At 35.8% G+C, this 19,270-nt stretch overlaps 1 protein-coding gene across 1 annotated transcript in view; it reads left to right on the plus strand.

Moving 5' to 3' along the window:
- The window catches only part of Bub1 (BUB1 mitotic checkpoint serine/threonine kinase), a 30,634-nt gene extending 12,720 nt beyond the window's left edge, over window positions 1-17,914 (plus strand). Inside the window, exons 10-25 of the mRNA XM_028755611.1 lie at window positions 1,441-1,661; window positions 2,923-2,981; window positions 4,099-4,227; window positions 4,317-4,427; window positions 5,153-5,249; window positions 6,073-6,154; window positions 8,408-8,582; window positions 10,713-10,800; window positions 11,768-11,976; window positions 13,600-13,743; window positions 14,244-14,359; window positions 14,648-14,809; window positions 14,987-15,144; window positions 15,290-15,458; window positions 16,570-16,676; window positions 17,594-17,914. Coding sequence (XP_028611444.1) covers window positions 1,441-1,661; window positions 2,923-2,981; window positions 4,099-4,227; window positions 4,317-4,427; window positions 5,153-5,249; window positions 6,073-6,154; window positions 8,408-8,582; window positions 10,713-10,800; window positions 11,768-11,976; window positions 13,600-13,743; window positions 14,244-14,359; window positions 14,648-14,809; window positions 14,987-15,144; window positions 15,290-15,458; window positions 16,570-16,676; window positions 17,594-17,789 — 2,223 coding nt within the window. The 3' untranslated portion in view covers window positions 17,790-17,914. The remainder of the gene's footprint in view (window positions 1-1,440; window positions 1,662-2,922; window positions 2,982-4,098; window positions 4,228-4,316; window positions 4,428-5,152; window positions 5,250-6,072; window positions 6,155-8,407; window positions 8,583-10,712; window positions 10,801-11,767; window positions 11,977-13,599; window positions 13,744-14,243; window positions 14,360-14,647; window positions 14,810-14,986; window positions 15,145-15,289; window positions 15,459-16,569; window positions 16,677-17,593) is intronic.
- The last annotated feature ends 1,356 nt before the right edge of the window (window positions 17,915-19,270 follow it).

The following is a 19,270-nucleotide window of genomic DNA, read 5'->3' on the forward strand; positions in this document are numbered from 1 at the left end:
GCTAGGATTAAAGGCTTGTGCCACCACTGCCCAGCCTGAATAGAAATGTTTAGCTCAAGCTAGTCTCCACAGATGTCCAAAGTACAAGAGACCCTGAGATCCGTGATACTTCTTCTTTTTTTTTTTTTCTTTTTCTTCTTTTTCGTGATACTTCTTAATGGAGTACTTGATCTGTGTTGTGACTGCCCTTTCTCCATACTAATTTGCTAGATGAGGAAATAGTGTAAGTCATTTAAGTTACTATTTTAGGGGATGGTTTTGGCTTTTTTTTTTTTTAATTGGTTTTGAGACAGGTTGTTAATATGTAGTCCTTACTGGCCTGGAACTTGCTATGTCAACCAGCTGTACCTTGGACTGCTTCTCAATAAGGCATTTGCCACCATACACAGCTTAAGTTAACTGTCTTAAAATTTGTAAGAATACTTCCAGAGGATAAGACATTAGCCCTTCTGTATTTTAAAAGTTTATCCTTCCTATTATTGACCATGAATTTGTGGAAATTAATATAAATATATCCTGTTCATTAAATAGAAAATGGCTACTAAGAATATTATCAGAGCACTGTGGGGAATATTTGGTAACATTAATTTTAGTCTTTTCCTAAAATTTAGTAAAGAGAAATATGATATTTTGTTTTGTGATTCACTTGTCCGTTTTAATAATTTCACAAATGAAGCAATAGGTTCCATTATGACATTGTCATACTTTCTTTTTGTTGATTCTCCTTTCCCTTTCTCTGACCCTCCTTTTACCATGTATTCCTTTGCTCCTAGTAGGTTCCTTCCCACTTAGATATCACACATATTGTTACTAACTCCTCAGTTTTTGTTTTATTAGACAGGGTTTTACAGTGGCTTAGGCTGGCCTGGAACTTGCTAGGTAGCCAGATCAGCCTCAGCCTCATTGCAATTGTCCTGTGCCTTAGGCTCCTATGAGCCACTTAGTTACTCCTTAAATACTGATCTTGTGGAAGCCAATTTGTTTTTCAGTGGCTGAAAGTATGGACTGGAGAGATAGCTCAGCCAGTAAAGGTGTTTCCTGTACAAGCCTAATGACCTGAGTTTAATCCCAGAAACCCATGTAAAACAGGCAGATATGGTAGGACATATCTGTAATTCCAACCCTCATACAGTGAGATGAGAGGCAGAGACATAGAAATTGCCTGGAAGCTTGTGAGCCAACTGGACTGTAATATGTGATGCAGAGAAGTGAGACCTTGGCCCAACAAAGTAAGAGTCCTAAAAGGTGTCCCCTGATTTATACATGTACACACACAAATAATAATTTAAAAATTTTTCATAAACTTTTGGTGTGTCCATGCTTAAGAAGCTACAGGAAGCCATCATAGAGGCTAGTCTTTTAGTTGTTGTTGCTATGTTTTGAAAAGGTCAAGACTTCCTAATTTTGTTTTTGTTTATATCTTTTTGTTTTGCATGAAAGGTTAATCTATTATGTATGGCACAAAATACATGCTCCGAGCAAGAACTGAGGGGTCCAAGTCTTTCATCCATCAATCAGCAGACCTCAGAGAACTCAGGAGAGAAACCACAGGAAGAACCTTCTGTTCCTCTTATGGCAAATGCTGTTAATAGCACTTTGCTGTTCCCAGCTGCCAGCCTGCCAACTCTTCCTATTCCTGTAAGTGACCAGTCAGAATCCAGGTAAGCTAAATGTCCTAGAAATGGTAGTGATGTGAATGGCATGTATAATTTTTTTTTCGTGTCATGTTGTATAGGAAATGAACAATTCTGTTTTTTTAAAAATTTCTATTTTTGAAAAAATTCTTAAATATTGGCTCTAAATCTTTCAGACTTAATCCCATACTTCTTTTACAGTATTTTTTTTTACTTTATATTATTTTATTGAATTAAAAACTTTCAGCAGTCTCAGACTATATAACTGAAAACTGAAAGTACCTTTATTTACTGGCTTTGACTGTATACCAGTATGTATTATTAATGCACAGAAAATTACTTGACATGTGCTCTGGTGTTTCCTTTGTCTTCCTTCAGAAATTGGGATAAGTGTCAATGATTCTTTGTGCCAAGATATGTTTCCACACTATTCCCCAATTTAGAAGGATTTTTCTAGGCTTCAAAAATAATACCAAATTTCTTATTTGTTTTACATTTTTTCTTTTGTTATTCATCTCTTAACTTGTGATTCAATAGGAATTTGTACAACTACAAGTAATTTGCACTTGTTTAACATTTTAATATGGTTCCTTAAGAGAATTCTAGCAGTATTAGACAGATGAGTTGACTGCCCCAGTGTGTTTAAAAGCAAGCTGTTGGGGCTGGAGAGATGGGTCAGTGGTTAAGAGCACTGAGTGCTCTTCCAGAGGTCCTGAGTTCAATTCCCAGCAACCACATGGTGGCTCACAACCATCTGTAATGGGATCTGATGCCCTCTTCTGGTGTGTCTGAAAACAATGACAGTGGATTCACATACATAAATTAAATAAATAAATCTTTAAAAAAAAAAAAAAAGCAAGCTGTTATATAAGTGGTTTGCTACCTTTTCTTCTTGTCATTTTAAAATTTGGACATCACTAATGGTTTCAGGTTCATCACAAGAAATGTACTAGTTCTACTAACACACACTGCCTGAAACTAGTGTGTTTGAATTTGGGAAGCCATTCTGTCCTATTGCATGGAGGGATGGTTGTTACTGTGCTAACACAAGAACCATTGGGTCACAGAAAAACATTCAATGATTATCTTTATTTGAACAAATTAGTATTCTCAAAGGCAGTAAATATTTCATTTACTCACACCATGGCCCTAAGCAGTTTTATTCCCAACCTAACAGACTTAACATTGTTGGCAATATTTTACTATTTCTTGAGGGGAGTTAGTTTAAAATTCTAATATGTAAAGTGCTTTTATTCTTCAATATGTCTCAAGAGTTTTTCTCTTTCAGGTGTGTGAATCAAAGTATACATGAATTCATGCCACAGAGTGGAGCAGAAACAAAAGAAGGTAGTGTTTCATTATAATGACTTCATCCAGCTTCTTTGGGTAGACTCTTTTTGGGTGGCTCAGTGTCTGTACTGTGACTGTGGTATAGGAAGACTATCTTCTTCAGAGGAAGAATGATTTTATAAAGCCTCAGACTATTTCAGACAAAAATAGAAAATTATTAGTCACATCTTCCTAATTCAGAATCCTTTGGCATTTTTCTATTAAGCTGCTCAGTGTATTCATCTGAAATGTCATAATTACAAAGGTTTGTTATTCTTACATTCTTTTGGTAGTATAGCGGAGACATTTACATAGAAGATAAATTTGTCCATTAAGTAATAAAGACATAGGTGGTCATTTACTTCCTCTCCTCATATGACTGGCATCTTTTCCACTAACAGTAGGAACAGGGCTATTTGAAATAGAAACTTACTGCACCAAGACTTGGTTCATGCTCATTAGATACAAAGCATAGTTCTAAGTAGTTAGAAAGGTAGTTGTGGATAAAAAGGTGAGAATTCCTATGGGAAAAGAGATATTACTATTAGGGTAGAGAGTTAGGATTCAAAGAAACTGACCGAGTTAAGATGTAGGTAAAAGGGAGAAGGGAATTACTCATGTAGCAAACTTTGTGAACCTGTTTCAGGTAGAAAGAATGACAAGTGTAGATCTTTCAGGGAGCAATATTCCTGTTAATGTTTCAAGCACCGAAGATACTTTCAGTGCTTTCAGATGAACAGTGGAAGAGAAGGAGAAAGAGAAATAAAGTCTGAATAAACCCTTGCTGAGTAAAATGAAAAACATCCTTAATATTTAAAACATAGTAGGAGGAAAAGATTTACAGTATTACCAGAAGCAGGTAGTACTTGGTATATTATGAGCTAAGGATGCTATTCATGACAAAACTAACTTGGTGTGACCTTTTTTTCCTATAAAAGGATAATTACTGACCTTACTTCATGATGTTATTACAGAGATAAAATAAACATGAATATATGAAAGCCCAATCAATGATAATAAAAGTAGTGATCATTATTGATATTGGTAAACTTAATTGTAATTACTGCAATCATGTACCTTCTAATGTCTTCTGATTGGCATATTGATAGTACATTTTGTCCCACTCCTTTGCTAGTATGTGAAACAAATAAAGTTGCCAGCATTAATGATTTTCGTACAACTCCAAACACATCATTGGGAATGGTTCAAGGAACACCATGCAAAGTGCAGCCGTCACCAACTGTCCACACCAAGGAGGCATTAGGTAAAGTATTTCATTTGTATGTATAGTGCCTCCCATAAATTAATAAAACTGATTTGCAACCTGTTAACATATTTCTTCTGTTCTTTAAGGTTTCATCATGGATATGTTTCAGGCTCCAACACTTCCTGACATTTCTGATGATAAAGATGAATGGCTATCTCTAGACCAAAATGAAGATGCATTTGAAGCCCAGTTTCAAAGTAATGATTTATTTAAAAGCTATTAAGTACACAGTATCACAGGAAGTTGCAATGACATTATCAAGAAGTAGATATGACCTTACTTTGAATAGTATACCATGTAAAAGCAGGGAATAAATAAATTACATGTATGACAGTTTGAAAATGTTGTAGTGTATATGATAATTGGTTTGGGTTTTTTGTTAGGTTGGATTTTTTGTTACATTTAATAGTGAGTGCTAAAGGACTAAAACATCATGGGTAGGAACGGTAGGGAAAGTAAGTTCTTAACATAAGGCTTAAGTACCTCCTGGGAAAGATGTCTAGGTAGAATTTGGAACTCGGCATTGCTGGAAGCCAAAGATAAGTAGAATCTAGTTAGAATTGAGAAGGTTGGGAATGAAAACTCAGGGGTTAATTTTTTTCCTAGAGGACATGAACAACAAAAACCTAAAAGTTTTGTTTTGTGCACTTTGGTTGAGTGTGCTCTGAGCAGCATTATAGGAGAGTAGACACTGCTCTGTATGTGACAGATCTCTACTGGGTCCTGAGTGCAAGAAAGATCCAGTGACCATGAATCAATCAATTCTCGCTGCAAAGTACCTTTATGTCATTATCTAGGACTTAGTATTTTTTTTTTTTTTTTTAGAGATTTCAGTACTTTTTTCATATGTAGCTGAAGTTTAGCCTGAAGGATAATGCCTTTTTATAACACAGTAATGAGATGCTATTTTGTTTTCCTGCAGAAAATGCAGTATCTTCAGAGGATTGGGGAGTTAAAAAGATTATGACTTTGTCATCTGCTTTTCCTATTTTTGAAGATGGAAACAAAGAAAATTATGGGTAAATAAAAATCTATTTTAAATAAACCTAGAGGAAATACATGCCACCAAAATGCCATAAAATGCTGAAAGTTTTAAGGCAGTAAGGAGATAGGATGGACTGCTCAGCAGATGATCTGGGTTGGAGTTTTCAGTACTGCTACCAATAGGCCTTCTAACCACAGTGAGGAGCCAATGTGCTATGCATGAGTTCCAAGACAACAGACCTCCCATAGCAGAAGCACAGCTGCAAAAGAAATGCAATTTAGTTAGAAGCTGTCAGAGAACAGGTGAATTCTCTTGATTTGGAATTATATTAAATGTGCATGACTCTGCCAGTATATCCATAAAGAATAGGGCCAATAAAGTAGAACAGTAGATTCTCTGCAGAGAACGTTTTTAAGGTAGAAGAAAGACATTGGGGTATAGAATGAGGTATTTTCCAGAATCTTCATGGTTAAAGCAAGTGAAATTATGTAAGTTACAGGTATCTTGGAATGCTGAGGTAGAATGGAGACAGCATGACCAAGTTACAGAAGTGATATCGGTATCAGAACAGGCACTAGAAATAAGACTTAAATTGTTACCTGGTACCTGAGACATCTTACGGTCAAGGCCCTTGTTTTCATTTGCTTCTAAAACTTGGAACCCAGTGTACTAAAAACATCTTATTTTTACAGTTAATTCAATTTGGACACAGTTTTACTATAGTTGCTGTGAAAGTAAGGAGTCTCTCGAACCATTAACTCAATAAGTAGGATAAGTGACAAATTATTCTAACACTTTTAGCTTATTTATTTCATCCATATGTTTTATGATTTGTATTTACACAAATCTTTCTCTAGCTTACCACAGCCTAAAAATAAGCCCTTAGGAGCTAGGACCTTTGGAGAACGATCTCTCAGCAAATGTACATCAAGATCAAATGTAAGTAAATCTCTGCTTCATCAGTGAAATATGTCTTATAATCTGTTCATTTTGCCAAATGGTTATGCTCATCAAATGGCACAAGGTGTACATAACTTTCCGAAAATCCAGTGTTGCATGAAAAATGTGTTAGTCAACAAAATTGAATTCTATAATAAGTAGAGAAAATAAAAACAATTATGTGTTCCTTGCCCCTCAAGAACCATTCCTTTAGCTAGGTGGTGTCATCCAGGGGTATATATTTTTTTCTTAGACATAAGAATTAATACCTACAGTGGACTATTAGTGAGAAACCCAGAAAACTGAATTGATGAAAATGAACCATCAACAGCACACCATAGTAGACAAAGTTCTCCTGTTCATTGGCTCACAGCATTCCTATGTGTTAGCAATCATTGTACCTAGACTTCCACTGTGACCCAGAGTGTTCCCCATGTGTATGTTTACAATTTCCTGAAACACTGGACTGGAGTTTAGATTCAGTGCCACTACTTTAAAACTATGTTTTGTTGAATTATTCTGCTGCATGCTTTAATAAACAAACAAAGAAGGTACATTTTCTATATATGCTGATGCTGAGCAGAAACTGGCATATTTATTACCTTCCAGTTTTTCCTTCAATACTAGAAAAGATGGTAGAATTTATAAAAAGGTGTGATGTGTAGAATGTGTATGTGGCATTTTAAGAACTGAGGGGATTTATCAAGTTTAGTTTTGACTAAACTTTAGTTCTCTTTCTCCATGGATTCTAAAACTTAGCCTATAATTACACTCTTAAATGTCTGATTTTATAGGCCATGTCAGTGAAAATAGATGACCTTATGCCAGAAATTATGGATGTGATTTATTTTGGTTTTGTCTTTTTGTAAAGTGAGGTGGGGGCCACAAGAACCAACTTGTCAGTGGTCAGACCTGGGACAATTTGGAAGAAATTTGAAAGAATAAGTAATGTAGTATTGTATTATAACCTAAGAAATAAAATGAATATCCATGTTCATACAATAGTGGAGAGGGGGCAGATCTCCCTTACAGAAGCATTCTAAGGAATGTAGAAGGTCATCATTAGAACACTAAGATAGTAACTGCTATAGGCAAGGTCCATGGATGACTACTGACGTTATTAAGAAGAAGCGGTGTCTACATAGCTCCGAAGCTTCTTACAAAATTATCATTTACTATCCTGGTTTAACATTTCACCAGGAGGGCCAGAAAGATGGCTCAGCAGGTAAAGGCATTTGTCACCAAGCCTGAAGATGAGAGTTTGATCCCTGGGACCCACATGGTAGATTGATTCCCAAAGTTGTCCTCTGACCTCCACATGTGAGCCTTGGTACATGTGTGTACCAAGTACACACACAAAGATAAATTAATGTATATTTTTCTGCTGGTTCTTTTGATGAAGCCCTGTGGGAGGCAGAGTTTACCTCTCTTTCAGTATGGGCAAGATATGGTGATTTATATCAGAAAAGACAGTGGGGAGAGGGAATAAAATTCAGTAAGGAAACCTTAGAGATGTCTGACCAAGTGGTTGGTTTAACATCACCAGTAATAAGTTACGTTTATAGGACATAGCCTCAAAGTTTAATGAGATACTCCATTACAGTCTTCTCTGGAGTCTTTAGTCCTATTATAAAAGCCTAAGCTAGACACAGTCATAGATCCTGACCTCAATTCAAAAGTGTCAGTGGAATAAAGAGTAGGAAGGATCCACAGGTGGCTGTACTCAGAAGCAGGTGAATAGGCAGGACAGCCATGTGCAGTCTGCTGACCTATGTTGAAGGTTGGAGAGGAAATAGAATAACCAAATAAGGACTCCAGGTACTAGAATCATTTTTAACAGTAAACCACACTTTGGATAAGATTACTGTTAAAGGGAACTAACAAAGCAGAACTCTTTACTATCTTTGTAACTCTCTTTTCAAGTTTAAAGAATAATGTACAAGATAAAAACATGTCCAATTGTTATGCACCTGCGTTGAAGTATGCTAAAAACAAGGTTTATATCTATTTTTCTTGAACTTTTTTTTTTTAATCTTAAAATGTTTGAGGTTCTGTTTTGTTTTTTGAGAAAGGAGCTTGCTATATTGTTCAGGATGATTTTGAACTCCTAAGCTCAAGTGACCCTCATGCCTCCACACCCTCCTAAGTAGTTTGTACTACAGGGCTGTTAACTGCTGGACTCAAAGTGTTGATGTGTTAAATTTCATCAACAGAGCAGACAAATTGTTTTTTTCAATTTGTCTTCTGTTGTAGGAAATGCCTCACACTGATGAGTTTATGGATGAGTCAACAGTATGTGGTATTCGCTACAACAAAACCCTAGCTCCCAATCCTGTAAGTCTAGGAGACTTTACATCTGCTGCCCAGCTCTCATCTACACCATTCCACAAATTTCCAGCAGATTCAGTGCAGATTCCAGAAGATAAAGGTGAGTGTTCAACTGTCTCTGCAGAAATATACTGATTGTTATTATAGTTTCTTTTTGAAAATTCTATAGAGGAAGTTTGAAAATTGTAAAGACACTTAAAATGCACTTATGTGTGTATACATGTTTTTGTTGTTGTTGCTGTTATTTCTTAGTTTTTGATGGTCTGTCTTCATAGTCTATATTTTTAAATTTTAATAAGTAGGTAGAAAGTGAAAAAACATGTGTAATCACTTGAAGACATATATCCAACAGGACTATGTTGTATTGTGATAGCAAAGAAAAAACAACTACAAAAAGATTAAATTATTTAACTATTAGAAACAATGAACTTATATTTTCTAATCTAATGAGTAATGAATGACCAGCTTTTGTCCATGATATATCTCCAGATGTTACTTTAGAAATATAGACAAGTATACCATACAGAGAAAAATCTCATTGTAACATTTTTGCTAACTTCAAGAAAAGCATTTTAAAGCTACTTTTAGTCTTCATTTCAACCTCAAACCTAATGTAACCTTTATATAAAAGATACACATGTGTGGGCTGTCAAGACAGCTCAGTAGTTAAGAACATTGGCTGCTCAGACATCCAGGGTTTGGTTCCCAGCATTCACATGCCAGCTCCCAACAGTTTGTAACTCCAGTTCCACAGGGTCTGATAGCCTTTTCTGACCTCTGCAGGGACTGTACACTGAGATGCACAGACATAATATAAAAGTAAAACACCCATACACATAAAATAATTTTTTAAATGTTTAAAAAAATCTATATTTGAATTTAATCTAATGCCACTGCATTGAATACAGATAACTAGGTACTAAGAGGCATAATATGTGAGATTTGGAGCATTATGCCATTGTGTTAACTGTCCATTTACCAACTAAATTGTATCACTCTTAGAATTCTTTAAAAGTATAATTGTTTTCCCAAAACAATAATGAAAGTCTGTGAGATGGCCTATCAGGTAAAAATGGCTTGTTGCTAAGCTTGATGACCTGAGTTGATCTCTAGGACCCACAAGGTAAAGTGAAAGAACTGACTCCTGCAAGTTGTCCTCTGACCTCTATACATATGCAGTGACATGCACTCACTTAAGCACACATACACAAACATAATTTTTAAAAATTTTAAATCAATAATTAACTGCTGAAGAATTTTACTTCACTAGATGGAAGATATTCTAATGTCATTATGACTCTAAAAACCTAAAAATTGACTAAGAACTAAGGATATTTTCTTTTTTAAAAGATTTATTTATTTTATATATGTGAGGAGGGCATCATCAGATCCCATTACAGATGTTTGTGAGCCACCAAGTAGTTGCTGGGAATTGAACTCAGGACCTCTAGAAGAGCACTCAGTTCTCTTAACCACTGAGCCATCTCTCCAGCCTGGATATTTTCTTAAGAGTACTAATCCAATATGTTTTATTTCTTTCTTAAATCTTAGAAGTTAGTTCAAAATCCAACTATTCAAATACCATCACAAGTTTGCCACTCATAAAAATTTTGAAGTTTTGCAAATTAAGGAAAATTAATCTGTGAAGAGTTCTTCAAAGTCTCAAAAATAACTGTTCTGAGGATAGTGATTTCCAGCTTATCCACTGTGATCCTATAAATAGAAGCTAATGTTCTAATACTAAATAAGTATTAGTACTTGTTTTAAGCAATCGTCAGATAAAAGTTAATCCGGTATAACAATTGGCTAAGTTTAGCCTATAATTCTACCCTGTCTACTGTCAATAAAGATATTGTTTTGTTTTTTAAGTAAGAAAGAACAGTGGTTTAAGGGCTGCCAATATCTAAATCCATGCAAATAAATGCTGTCTCTCCAGTTTGTTAAAAAGACACACAAATCTCTATATAAATCCTTCTGGAAGGGTTATAGCCTTTTATTCCCCCTTTGTGTCTTCATCAAGTATGTGCTGCCCCTGTGCCAGTGACTTTCTTTAGTCTGGTCATCTTGCCTGTAACATGCTATTTATTCTTTGAACAGCACTTTTTGCTATGGGATACTGTTGAGAAATTGTAGTGAAAGTCAGTATAAAAGGGAATTTCAGCCTTTGTAACCATATCAAATGTTTATATCTACATGTGTATGTAATATGTCTAATTTTTTTATATTTCAGAAAATGTGGTAGCCATGCAGTATACACATATGGCTATGGATTCTTGTAAAGAAAACATAGTGGACCTCTCAAAAGACAGAAAGCTTGGGTATTGTGTTTGTCATTCTCCTCTTCCACTGTAGCTTTGCTCTTTAAGATATCATAAATATCTTATCACAACCCAATAAGGCTAGTAAAGTTTTAATGGTAGCTTCGAGTTAGAAGGTACTAGTTGTGAATGTAAACATAGTGGTAAACCTAAACACTTGCTATACTGAAACAGCTAGCTAACAGTTCCCTGAACTTGCATTTTCTGAAATTCATTTCAGGGTTCAAACTGTAAGTTCTTTTATAATGCCAAGACCCCAATATGTCAAGTATTGAAAAACTGAGGAAATACAAATTATACTTTATACACCCATTTAATTGAGAAACCCAGTGCCTTTTAATAGAAGATAGAATGTTTAATCCTTTTTAGGTACTGGTGAAAGGTAAAGTTCCATTGTATTGATTAGGCTGATGTATGTAACAAGTACAAAAAGTAGTTACCATTTTTTGTTTATTGTAATCCAGTCACAGTGTTTATGCTTTCTGTGTGCTGTATCCTTTTAATCCTTAGAACAACTTGAGCTATGACAGTTGTTTAGCACATTGGCAAAATCACAAATAGAAAATACATGAATGAGAGTCCTCTCGTGTATTGGTTTGTCTTAGTATTATAAAAAGCCATTTAGAATGAAAAATACTTAGTCTTGATCATAGTAGTGCTATTTAGATAAAATTTTTGGGAATAAACTCATTCCTTCCCACAGTTACTATTAAATAACAAATATATCATCTTACCTGTTTACCTAAGATATTAAGTGATTTTGATTATATTTCTGTTGATATCTTATGTCTTAGTAGCTGTGTATTTATTTATACATATTGGTTTAATGAACATTATTTGATCAACTCAACCTTTGAGTTAATTTTGAAATGCTATTCTTACAATGAAAATGAGCTATTATTTTCATGAAATGTAAAAGGCTTCTAATCACGTGAAGTTTTTGTTTTCTCTTTTTTTCCACATACAGTCCAATTGAAGAGAAATTTTCAGCATCTTTACCCTGTCCTAGTCAGCCTGCCACAGGTGGTTTGCTCACCAAGGAAGCAGTGTTCAGCCTTGAGGCTTATAAATGCACAGACACTGGCTATGCAACGGTGGAAGACCTATCAGATGCCAGCGCTGGACTCCAAGTTGAATGGGTTCAAGCTAGTTCACTTGGAAATGTCAATGCTCCAAGTATGCACACATGCTCAATCATAGTTTTGCCATAAGAATGATAGCATGGAAAAGCCATTCAATGAAACAACAGAGCAGGAACTTAAATACACCAAATAGAAGATAAACTTAGACAAACTTGTAACAGTATCACAAAATAATTCACTACTAACAGATTTGAGATCCATCAATCCATTTTAATCTTGACAGACAATAAGGTCATACTAATATAAAAAGGAATTAGGGGCCTAGAGAGATGGTATACTGGTTAAGAGAACTACTGACTGTTCTTCCAGTGGACCCAGGTTTGGTTTTCAACACCTACATCTATAATTCCAGTTCCATGGAATCTGGAACCCTCATGTGATCTCTCTAGGCACTAGGCGTAAATAGATCTTTAAAAGAGAGTTCAAGGTTATGAGTTTACTGTGTGTTAAATATATAATCTAGTATTACCCTCTACCCTGTATGTAACAGGACAATTGGTCAAGACCAAATATTAAAAGAATTAAGAGATATCTTCCAGGGGGCTGTAGAGATTGCTCAGTGGTTAGAGCACTAATGGCTCTTCCAGAAGTTCTGAGTTCAGTTCCCAGCAACCACATGGTGGCTCACAACCATCTGTAATGGGATCTGATGCCCTCTTCTGGTGTGTTTGAAGACAGCTACAGTGTACTCACATAAAAAATAAAATAAATCTTTAAAAAAAAAAAAAAAAAGTCTTCCTCTGTCCCTTGTTATACAGAAAGTCTTACTTGAGAACATAGACTCTGGAACTAAACTAAGTTCTAAGGCTAGGCTCTAATTACCAGCTCCCCAACCAACTACATGCTTGTTCTCTTTAAAGTGAGGTCAGGTGGAGAGATGACTCAGGAGTTAAGATCACTGGCTGATCTTCCAGAGGACCCAGGTTCAATCTCCAGCATCCACACAGTGTCTCAACTGTCTGTAGCCCCAATTCCAGGGGATCTGATGCCATACATATCACATACATATATGTATATATGTAGCCAAAACAAGTGATATGTATTAAAAAATTAAATATATCTTAAAATGAAGGCCATACTAGTACCTTAGAGGCTTACTATAAGAACTAAATGAGTTCATAAATCTCAGAACTTTGTTCTGTGTGTACTAAGTAGTAACCATGTTGGAGAGTAGCCTTTTCAAACTACCACTAATAGAATGTTTTATAACACTAACTGGGATAGGAGGCTTTGTCTTTCCTTTAGGAATTGTTTCCCTTTACACAGTATTCCTTTTCATGCAAATTCTTTGTAAGTAGTGTATTTTATGTGTATTAGTGGGGGAAACAGAATATATGTCTGAGCATACTAGAAGCAGTTAAATGTTCACCTATACCTTTAAGATGTGCAGCTATACTTTTAAAAGATGCAAATCCTGCAGGTCCAGATGAGTCAAAAAGCAGCTAGTTGATTCCCTTTGTCACAACTGGATAGTCAACCTAAATTTGTAGAATTTCTGCCTCAAATGACAGAACAACTGATTTTAGCTTATTTTCTTAATTGAATCAAGTTCTACATGGAATAAAAGTTTGAAAACATTTAATGAATACGTGTACTTATCTAAGGTTTCTGTTAAAATATTTGCTGAATTTATGTTTTGTTTTTTTTCCTGTTTAAGACTTTACTATTGAGAACCCATGGGATGATGAATTGATTCTTAAACTTCTATCTGGGCTTTCTAAGCCGGTTACTTCCTATTCAAATACTTTTGTATGGCAGAGTAAACTTCCAGCCATCAAGACCAAGACAGAATTCCAGTTGGGTAAGAATTTTGAATTCTTATTTGTGAGAAACTGTTAGTAATTCTGAAAATCTCCTACCCTTTCTACCTTCAAGAAAGTTAATATCTGCCATGTTGAGAAATTTTGTTAAGCAATGATATTGGAATTGTGATTGCTGTTGGACTTTAATTTGGCAATAATTTATCAAAGTTAAAAATACATGTACTCCTGGATAGAGATGTTCAGAGGTTATAAGAGCACTTTCAGGAGACATCAGTTTGGTTTCCAGCACCCATGTTGGGCAGCTCACAACTCCCTAAGTCAAAAACTTCTAAAATCAAAAATTTTAAACCATTCTAAACTATTACAAATATGTATGCACTTTGTTACTATACAGATAAGTATACTGAGGCATCAGGGCTGCTTTCACCCCTCTTTTAGAATTTGTTAAGGAGGTTCTCTCTTGGTGGGTATACATTTTACTGGAGAACTTATACCCATTTTTTAGGCTTTTTGTCAGTTTTTTGTATCATTTCCCAAGGTTCTTTGCTGGTCTATGTGAATCACCTTCTTGGAGAAGGAGCCTTTGCTCAAGTCTTTGAAGCTATTCATGGAGATGTGAAAGATACCAAAAGTAAACAGAAATGTATTTTGAAGGTAAATGATATGAATAACTTCTTAAATAATGTAGATGTGAATTTTTGAAAGTTGTTAGCTTCCTCTGCTGACTCCCCTTTAAATACTGATGTCAATGAGGCCCTAGTCAACAGTTAAACACAACTATCCTAGGATTGTCTAAGATTATCCTGCAAGCTTTATACTGCTGACCATGCTTAGTTTATCCTCAGTTTTTTGTCCATATCCTTACTGGGAGGAGTTGCTTTCTTGCTATTTTACAGAATATGGATAAGGATATGTGTATCACATACCTGATTTGATTTGTAGGTGCAGAGACCTGCCAACTCTTGGGAATTCTACATTGGGATGCAGCTCATGGAAAGACTAAAGCCAGAAGTACATCACATGTTCATCAAGTTTTATTCTGCTCATTTATTCCAGAACGGCAGCATATTAGTAGGGGAGCTCTACAGCTATGGGACTTTACTAGTAAGTATCTCATTTTCATACTGTGAACTTGAAGTGTTTGTGCATTTCTGGTTTTTGCCTACAGTATTTTTCACAGTTGGAACTTTTGTTGGAATAGAGAGCAGGGGTAAAGGCCTTGACTTGAAATTTCATTAATCTTCTGCAACCAACTTAAAATGCCATTTGCCTTATTTCTAGAATGTCATTAACCTCTATAAAAATACCCCTGAAAAAGTGATGCCCCAGGCTCTCGTCATCACTTTCGCTATCAGAATGCTTTACATGGTTGAACAAGTCCACAGCTGTGAAATTATTCATGGTGACATTAAGCCAGATAACTTCATACTAGGACACAGGTAAGTATGACACTTTAATAGAATTCTTTCCTCATGTTTTGCTTTGTCTTCCCTATAGGAATTGTTTTGTTATCCTTTGTTTTGTTAGGTATCCTTTTGTTAATTTGTGCTCATAGATCCTGGTCTTTGTTTGTATTTAATGTAGATTTTTGGAACAGGATGATGAAGACTTAGCTACTGGCTTGGCATTGATTGACCTGGGTCAGAGTATAGATATGAAACTTTTCCCTAAAGGAACTGTATTTACAGGAAAGTGTGAAACATCTGGTTTTCAATGTCCTGAGATGCTCAGTAACAAGCCATGGAACTACCAGGTATGGAAGGAAAGCAAGAGGTTAGCAAGAGGTTTTGTTTCATTTTGTTTTTTTGTTTTTTTGTTTTGTTTTGTTTTTTTGTTTTTTTTTGGTTTGGTTTTTGGTTTTGTTTTGAGACAAGATTAATCTGTGTAACCCTGGCTACCTGGAACTTATTCCGTAGACCAGGCTGGCCTTGAACTCAAAGAGATTGCCTGCCTCTGCCTCCCAAATTCTGGGATTAAAGCCACATGCCACCACCACCTGGCAGAAAAGCAAGAGATTTGAAAACGTTTTCTTTATTACACTTACCAGACTTGCAAAATGAGTTTAAAGCGCCAGGTAGTTTGAACTAGTCTCTTGAGCACTGAAGGAAAGGTAAAATGTAAGGCTAAAGAGGAGGAAGAAATTCTACTTCTGAACAGTCTTCCTTATTATTCAGATTCTATCAACAGAACAGGAAAACGAATACATTCTCTGGGAAAGTTTCAGAATTTTCAACAAAGTAGAATATTAGCTGGCAAGCAAAGAAGATACTACTAATTAGGATAGATGTAAATGTTTTGAGCCTGGGTTAATAAAACAAAACAGCTTCCCAGTTTCCAGATACAGAGCTGTGATTTCCAGAAGCCCATAATAAAGGGAGCACAAGTGAGGGCCTTATTTCTGGATGGTTACTCATAGGAAGGCTTCAGGTAGATGAATGCTGATATCAGCATAGAGAATGGATAGTTTGCTATCCTACAGATTTGGACTATGCTAGAATGTTTTATTCTATTATCACACAGAGACACTGGTGTACAGTTATACAATAACCACCAGAGTCCCAGGGGATAGGATTGGAAGAACTGCCAAGCTGTTTGTATTTGCAGGAAGTAATAGAACAGAGGACTTGTGGGAGACATTATTTAAATGATGGTAGAGCTTCTCAAAGGGTTACCTCAGAGGGAGTAGTGTTTGTGTTCATAGACGCCTCAGTGAGCTTAGACAGGCATTCAGTGAAGCAAATCATTGGCTTTTGGAATTCTGTAAACCTAAAATACTGTGGTTATTTAGCTTCTAAGTTAGAGACGTTTTAATATACTCACAGGTAAGTGACTGTTTACAATGCATGTATCTGCTTTCTTCATAGGTTGATTACTATGGAGTTGCTGCAACAATATACTGTATGCTCTTTGGCACTTACATGAAAGTAAAAAATGAAGGAGGAGTCTGGAAACCTGAAGGTCTTTTTAGAAGGTAAGTTATTGGAATCAGTGCTACAGTGGAAAAACAGTAACAGTAAAACAGTATATGTTATCTAGCCAGAAAATGAGCCTGGACAGTGTGGTGACAGAGCATAATCCTGACATTAGGCACTGAACAAATTTAGCATTCAGTGTGCCTTGTGACACCATTGAGAGTTCCTGAGCATGCATGTAGCATCCTGTTTTTGACTGGTTTTTTTTTTTTTTGTTTTGGTTTTTTTTTTTTTTTTTTTTTTGGTTTTTCGAGACTGTTTATTTTTTAAGTGAAGTCAATATTTGTAAGCCTTGCAGTTTTGTTTATTTTTTTGTGTATGTAAATGAGAATATTAATAATGATCATTTCAAAAATGTTTTTTTTTAAAAAGTAGCCGGGCAGTGGTGGCGCTCGCCTTTAATTCCAGCACTTGGGAGGCAGGGGCAGGCGGATTTCTGAGTTCGAGAACAGCCAGGGCTACATAGAGAAACCCTGTCTCGAAAAACCAAACCAAAAAAAAAAAAGTAGCTAGGACTGCTAAGTGTGAGCTCTATAGTTTAGGCTGTCCAGTCTTGCCACATATGTATGCAGTTGAGCTTAATATATTAAAAACAAAATAACTAGATTATCAGATTTTGGCAGTATTATATACACAGGAAGCCAAAAGAAGATAGATTATTCTTTAAAAATTAATTTTTCTACCGAAGAACTATTGCAAAAGGCTATTTTAAATCATATTTTTAGAACAAGGTATATTTAGACGTGGTTGGGTTTTTAATTTCTCCTATTTGTGATGGATTCTTGATTCACTAAGATACAGGTAGATGAGAGTTGTTCTTTTAACATGTCCACACCTGTACAAGGTAGATGCAGAAACTGGTTGCTATGAACATTGAAGGTTGCATTTTATCCATTGAAATGTTTTGTCTCTTCAGGCTTCCTCATTTGGATATGTGGGAGGAATTCTTTCACATCATGTTGAATATACCAGGTTGTCATAATCTTCCATCTTTGGATTTTCTGAGACAAAAGATGAAGAAATTACTTGAACAACAGTATTCTAACAAGATTAAGACCTTGCGTAATAGGCTAATTGTGCTGCTTTCAGAATATAAGCGTTCAAGAAAATAAAATATGAATATGGACCTTCTCCAAAGCACACTTTGTAAATTTAAACTCTCACTTTGAATCCTATTTTTTCATACTTATTATTTATGTATGTTAAAAAATAAAGCCCATACGATACACCCATGTGACCTAGTTGTTATATATATTCTAACAAAGTAAGGAGACCCATGTAAGCAGGCTGATATGTTGAGTTGCTGTTGGTGTACAAGTCTTCATGAGAATGACTCAAATTTAAATGCTTTCTAGAAGACACCCACCTGCCCCTGCCCCCAAGACAGTGTTTCTCAATATAACCAGAGCCTAGTTATCCTGGACTTGAGCTCATAGAGAACTGTATATTACTGTCTACACGCAGGTGAAGGCAGGCACGAGATAAGAGACTGTAATTGGACAGTGGAAAAGTAAGGCGGGCTGAGAATTTTAGAGACAGGTACAGAAAGAGACAGAAGAGGATGGAGAGGAGGAGACAAGATGGAACTTAGAGGAAAGGAAGAGGAGCCAGAACCACACAGTCCTAGGAGCCATAAGTATTGGGGATTTCCTAAAATAGATGATTAAGTAGGGTACATTTGCCCCATCTAGGTGTGTAGCTTGTGTTTATATCAATTGAGTTTTGAGTTCATTGTACAGGCGTTTTGTGAGTTGAGAATTTACTAATATAAATCTGACTGATAGTTTACAAGCCTCTAGAGTTTTGAATTTACTGGTTAAGGTGATTTGTGACAGCCAACCACAGGGGGCGTGCGGATGGCTGGGAATGTGATCAGAGAGTCTGCCTGGATGAGAACAGACCAGCAGCCAGTATCTTGCCTGCAGTAGCGTGGATTGCTTTTTAAATATTTCCCACTGCAGAGAACTGCCTGCCTCTGCCTCCCAAGTGCTGGGATTACAGGGGTACACCACCATGCCCTGCTAGAAGTCACCTTTCTAAACAAAGTCAAAAGCCAAAAAGAGTTAAAAATTATGTCTAACTAGCATATGTAGGATTAGGTTTCCTTATGGCATTTTAAGAAAAAAAATGTTTTTGTTGATTTTTCTTCTCCTCTTTGTTCTCTTTCACACCCTATAGCTTACTTTCCACTTTCATGTCTCATCTGTCCATGCCCCTTCCTCCTTTCTCAACATCTTTTTCCCTTAAGGTCTTTTTAATTCATAACCCACACTTACTGTCGACCCCATTTATATGATATAAACATATGTTTATGATAGGATCTGCATATGAGAGAAACTTTTTTTGTCTTTCTGAGTTACTTATACTTTCTAACTCCATCTATTTTCATACAAGTTTCATGGTGTACATCTGAATAGAATTGTGTATGATACCACGTTGTCATTATACATCCATCAGTTGATTGATAAACTTGTGAGCTGATTCCATTTCCTTGCTATTGTGAATAGAGGACATGCAGGTTTCTCTTGTAGAAGATAGAATTCTTTGTGTGCCCAGGAGTGGGTTTTCTCCTCCTCCTCTTCTCCTCTTCCTT

Source organism: Grammomys surdaster, unplaced genomic scaffold, assembly GCF_004785775.1.
Source record: "Grammomys surdaster isolate TR1022 unplaced genomic scaffold, NIH_TR_1.0 129, whole genome shotgun sequence".
In the NCBI taxonomy this organism is placed as follows: domain Eukaryota; kingdom Metazoa; phylum Chordata; class Mammalia; order Rodentia; family Muridae; genus Grammomys; species Grammomys surdaster.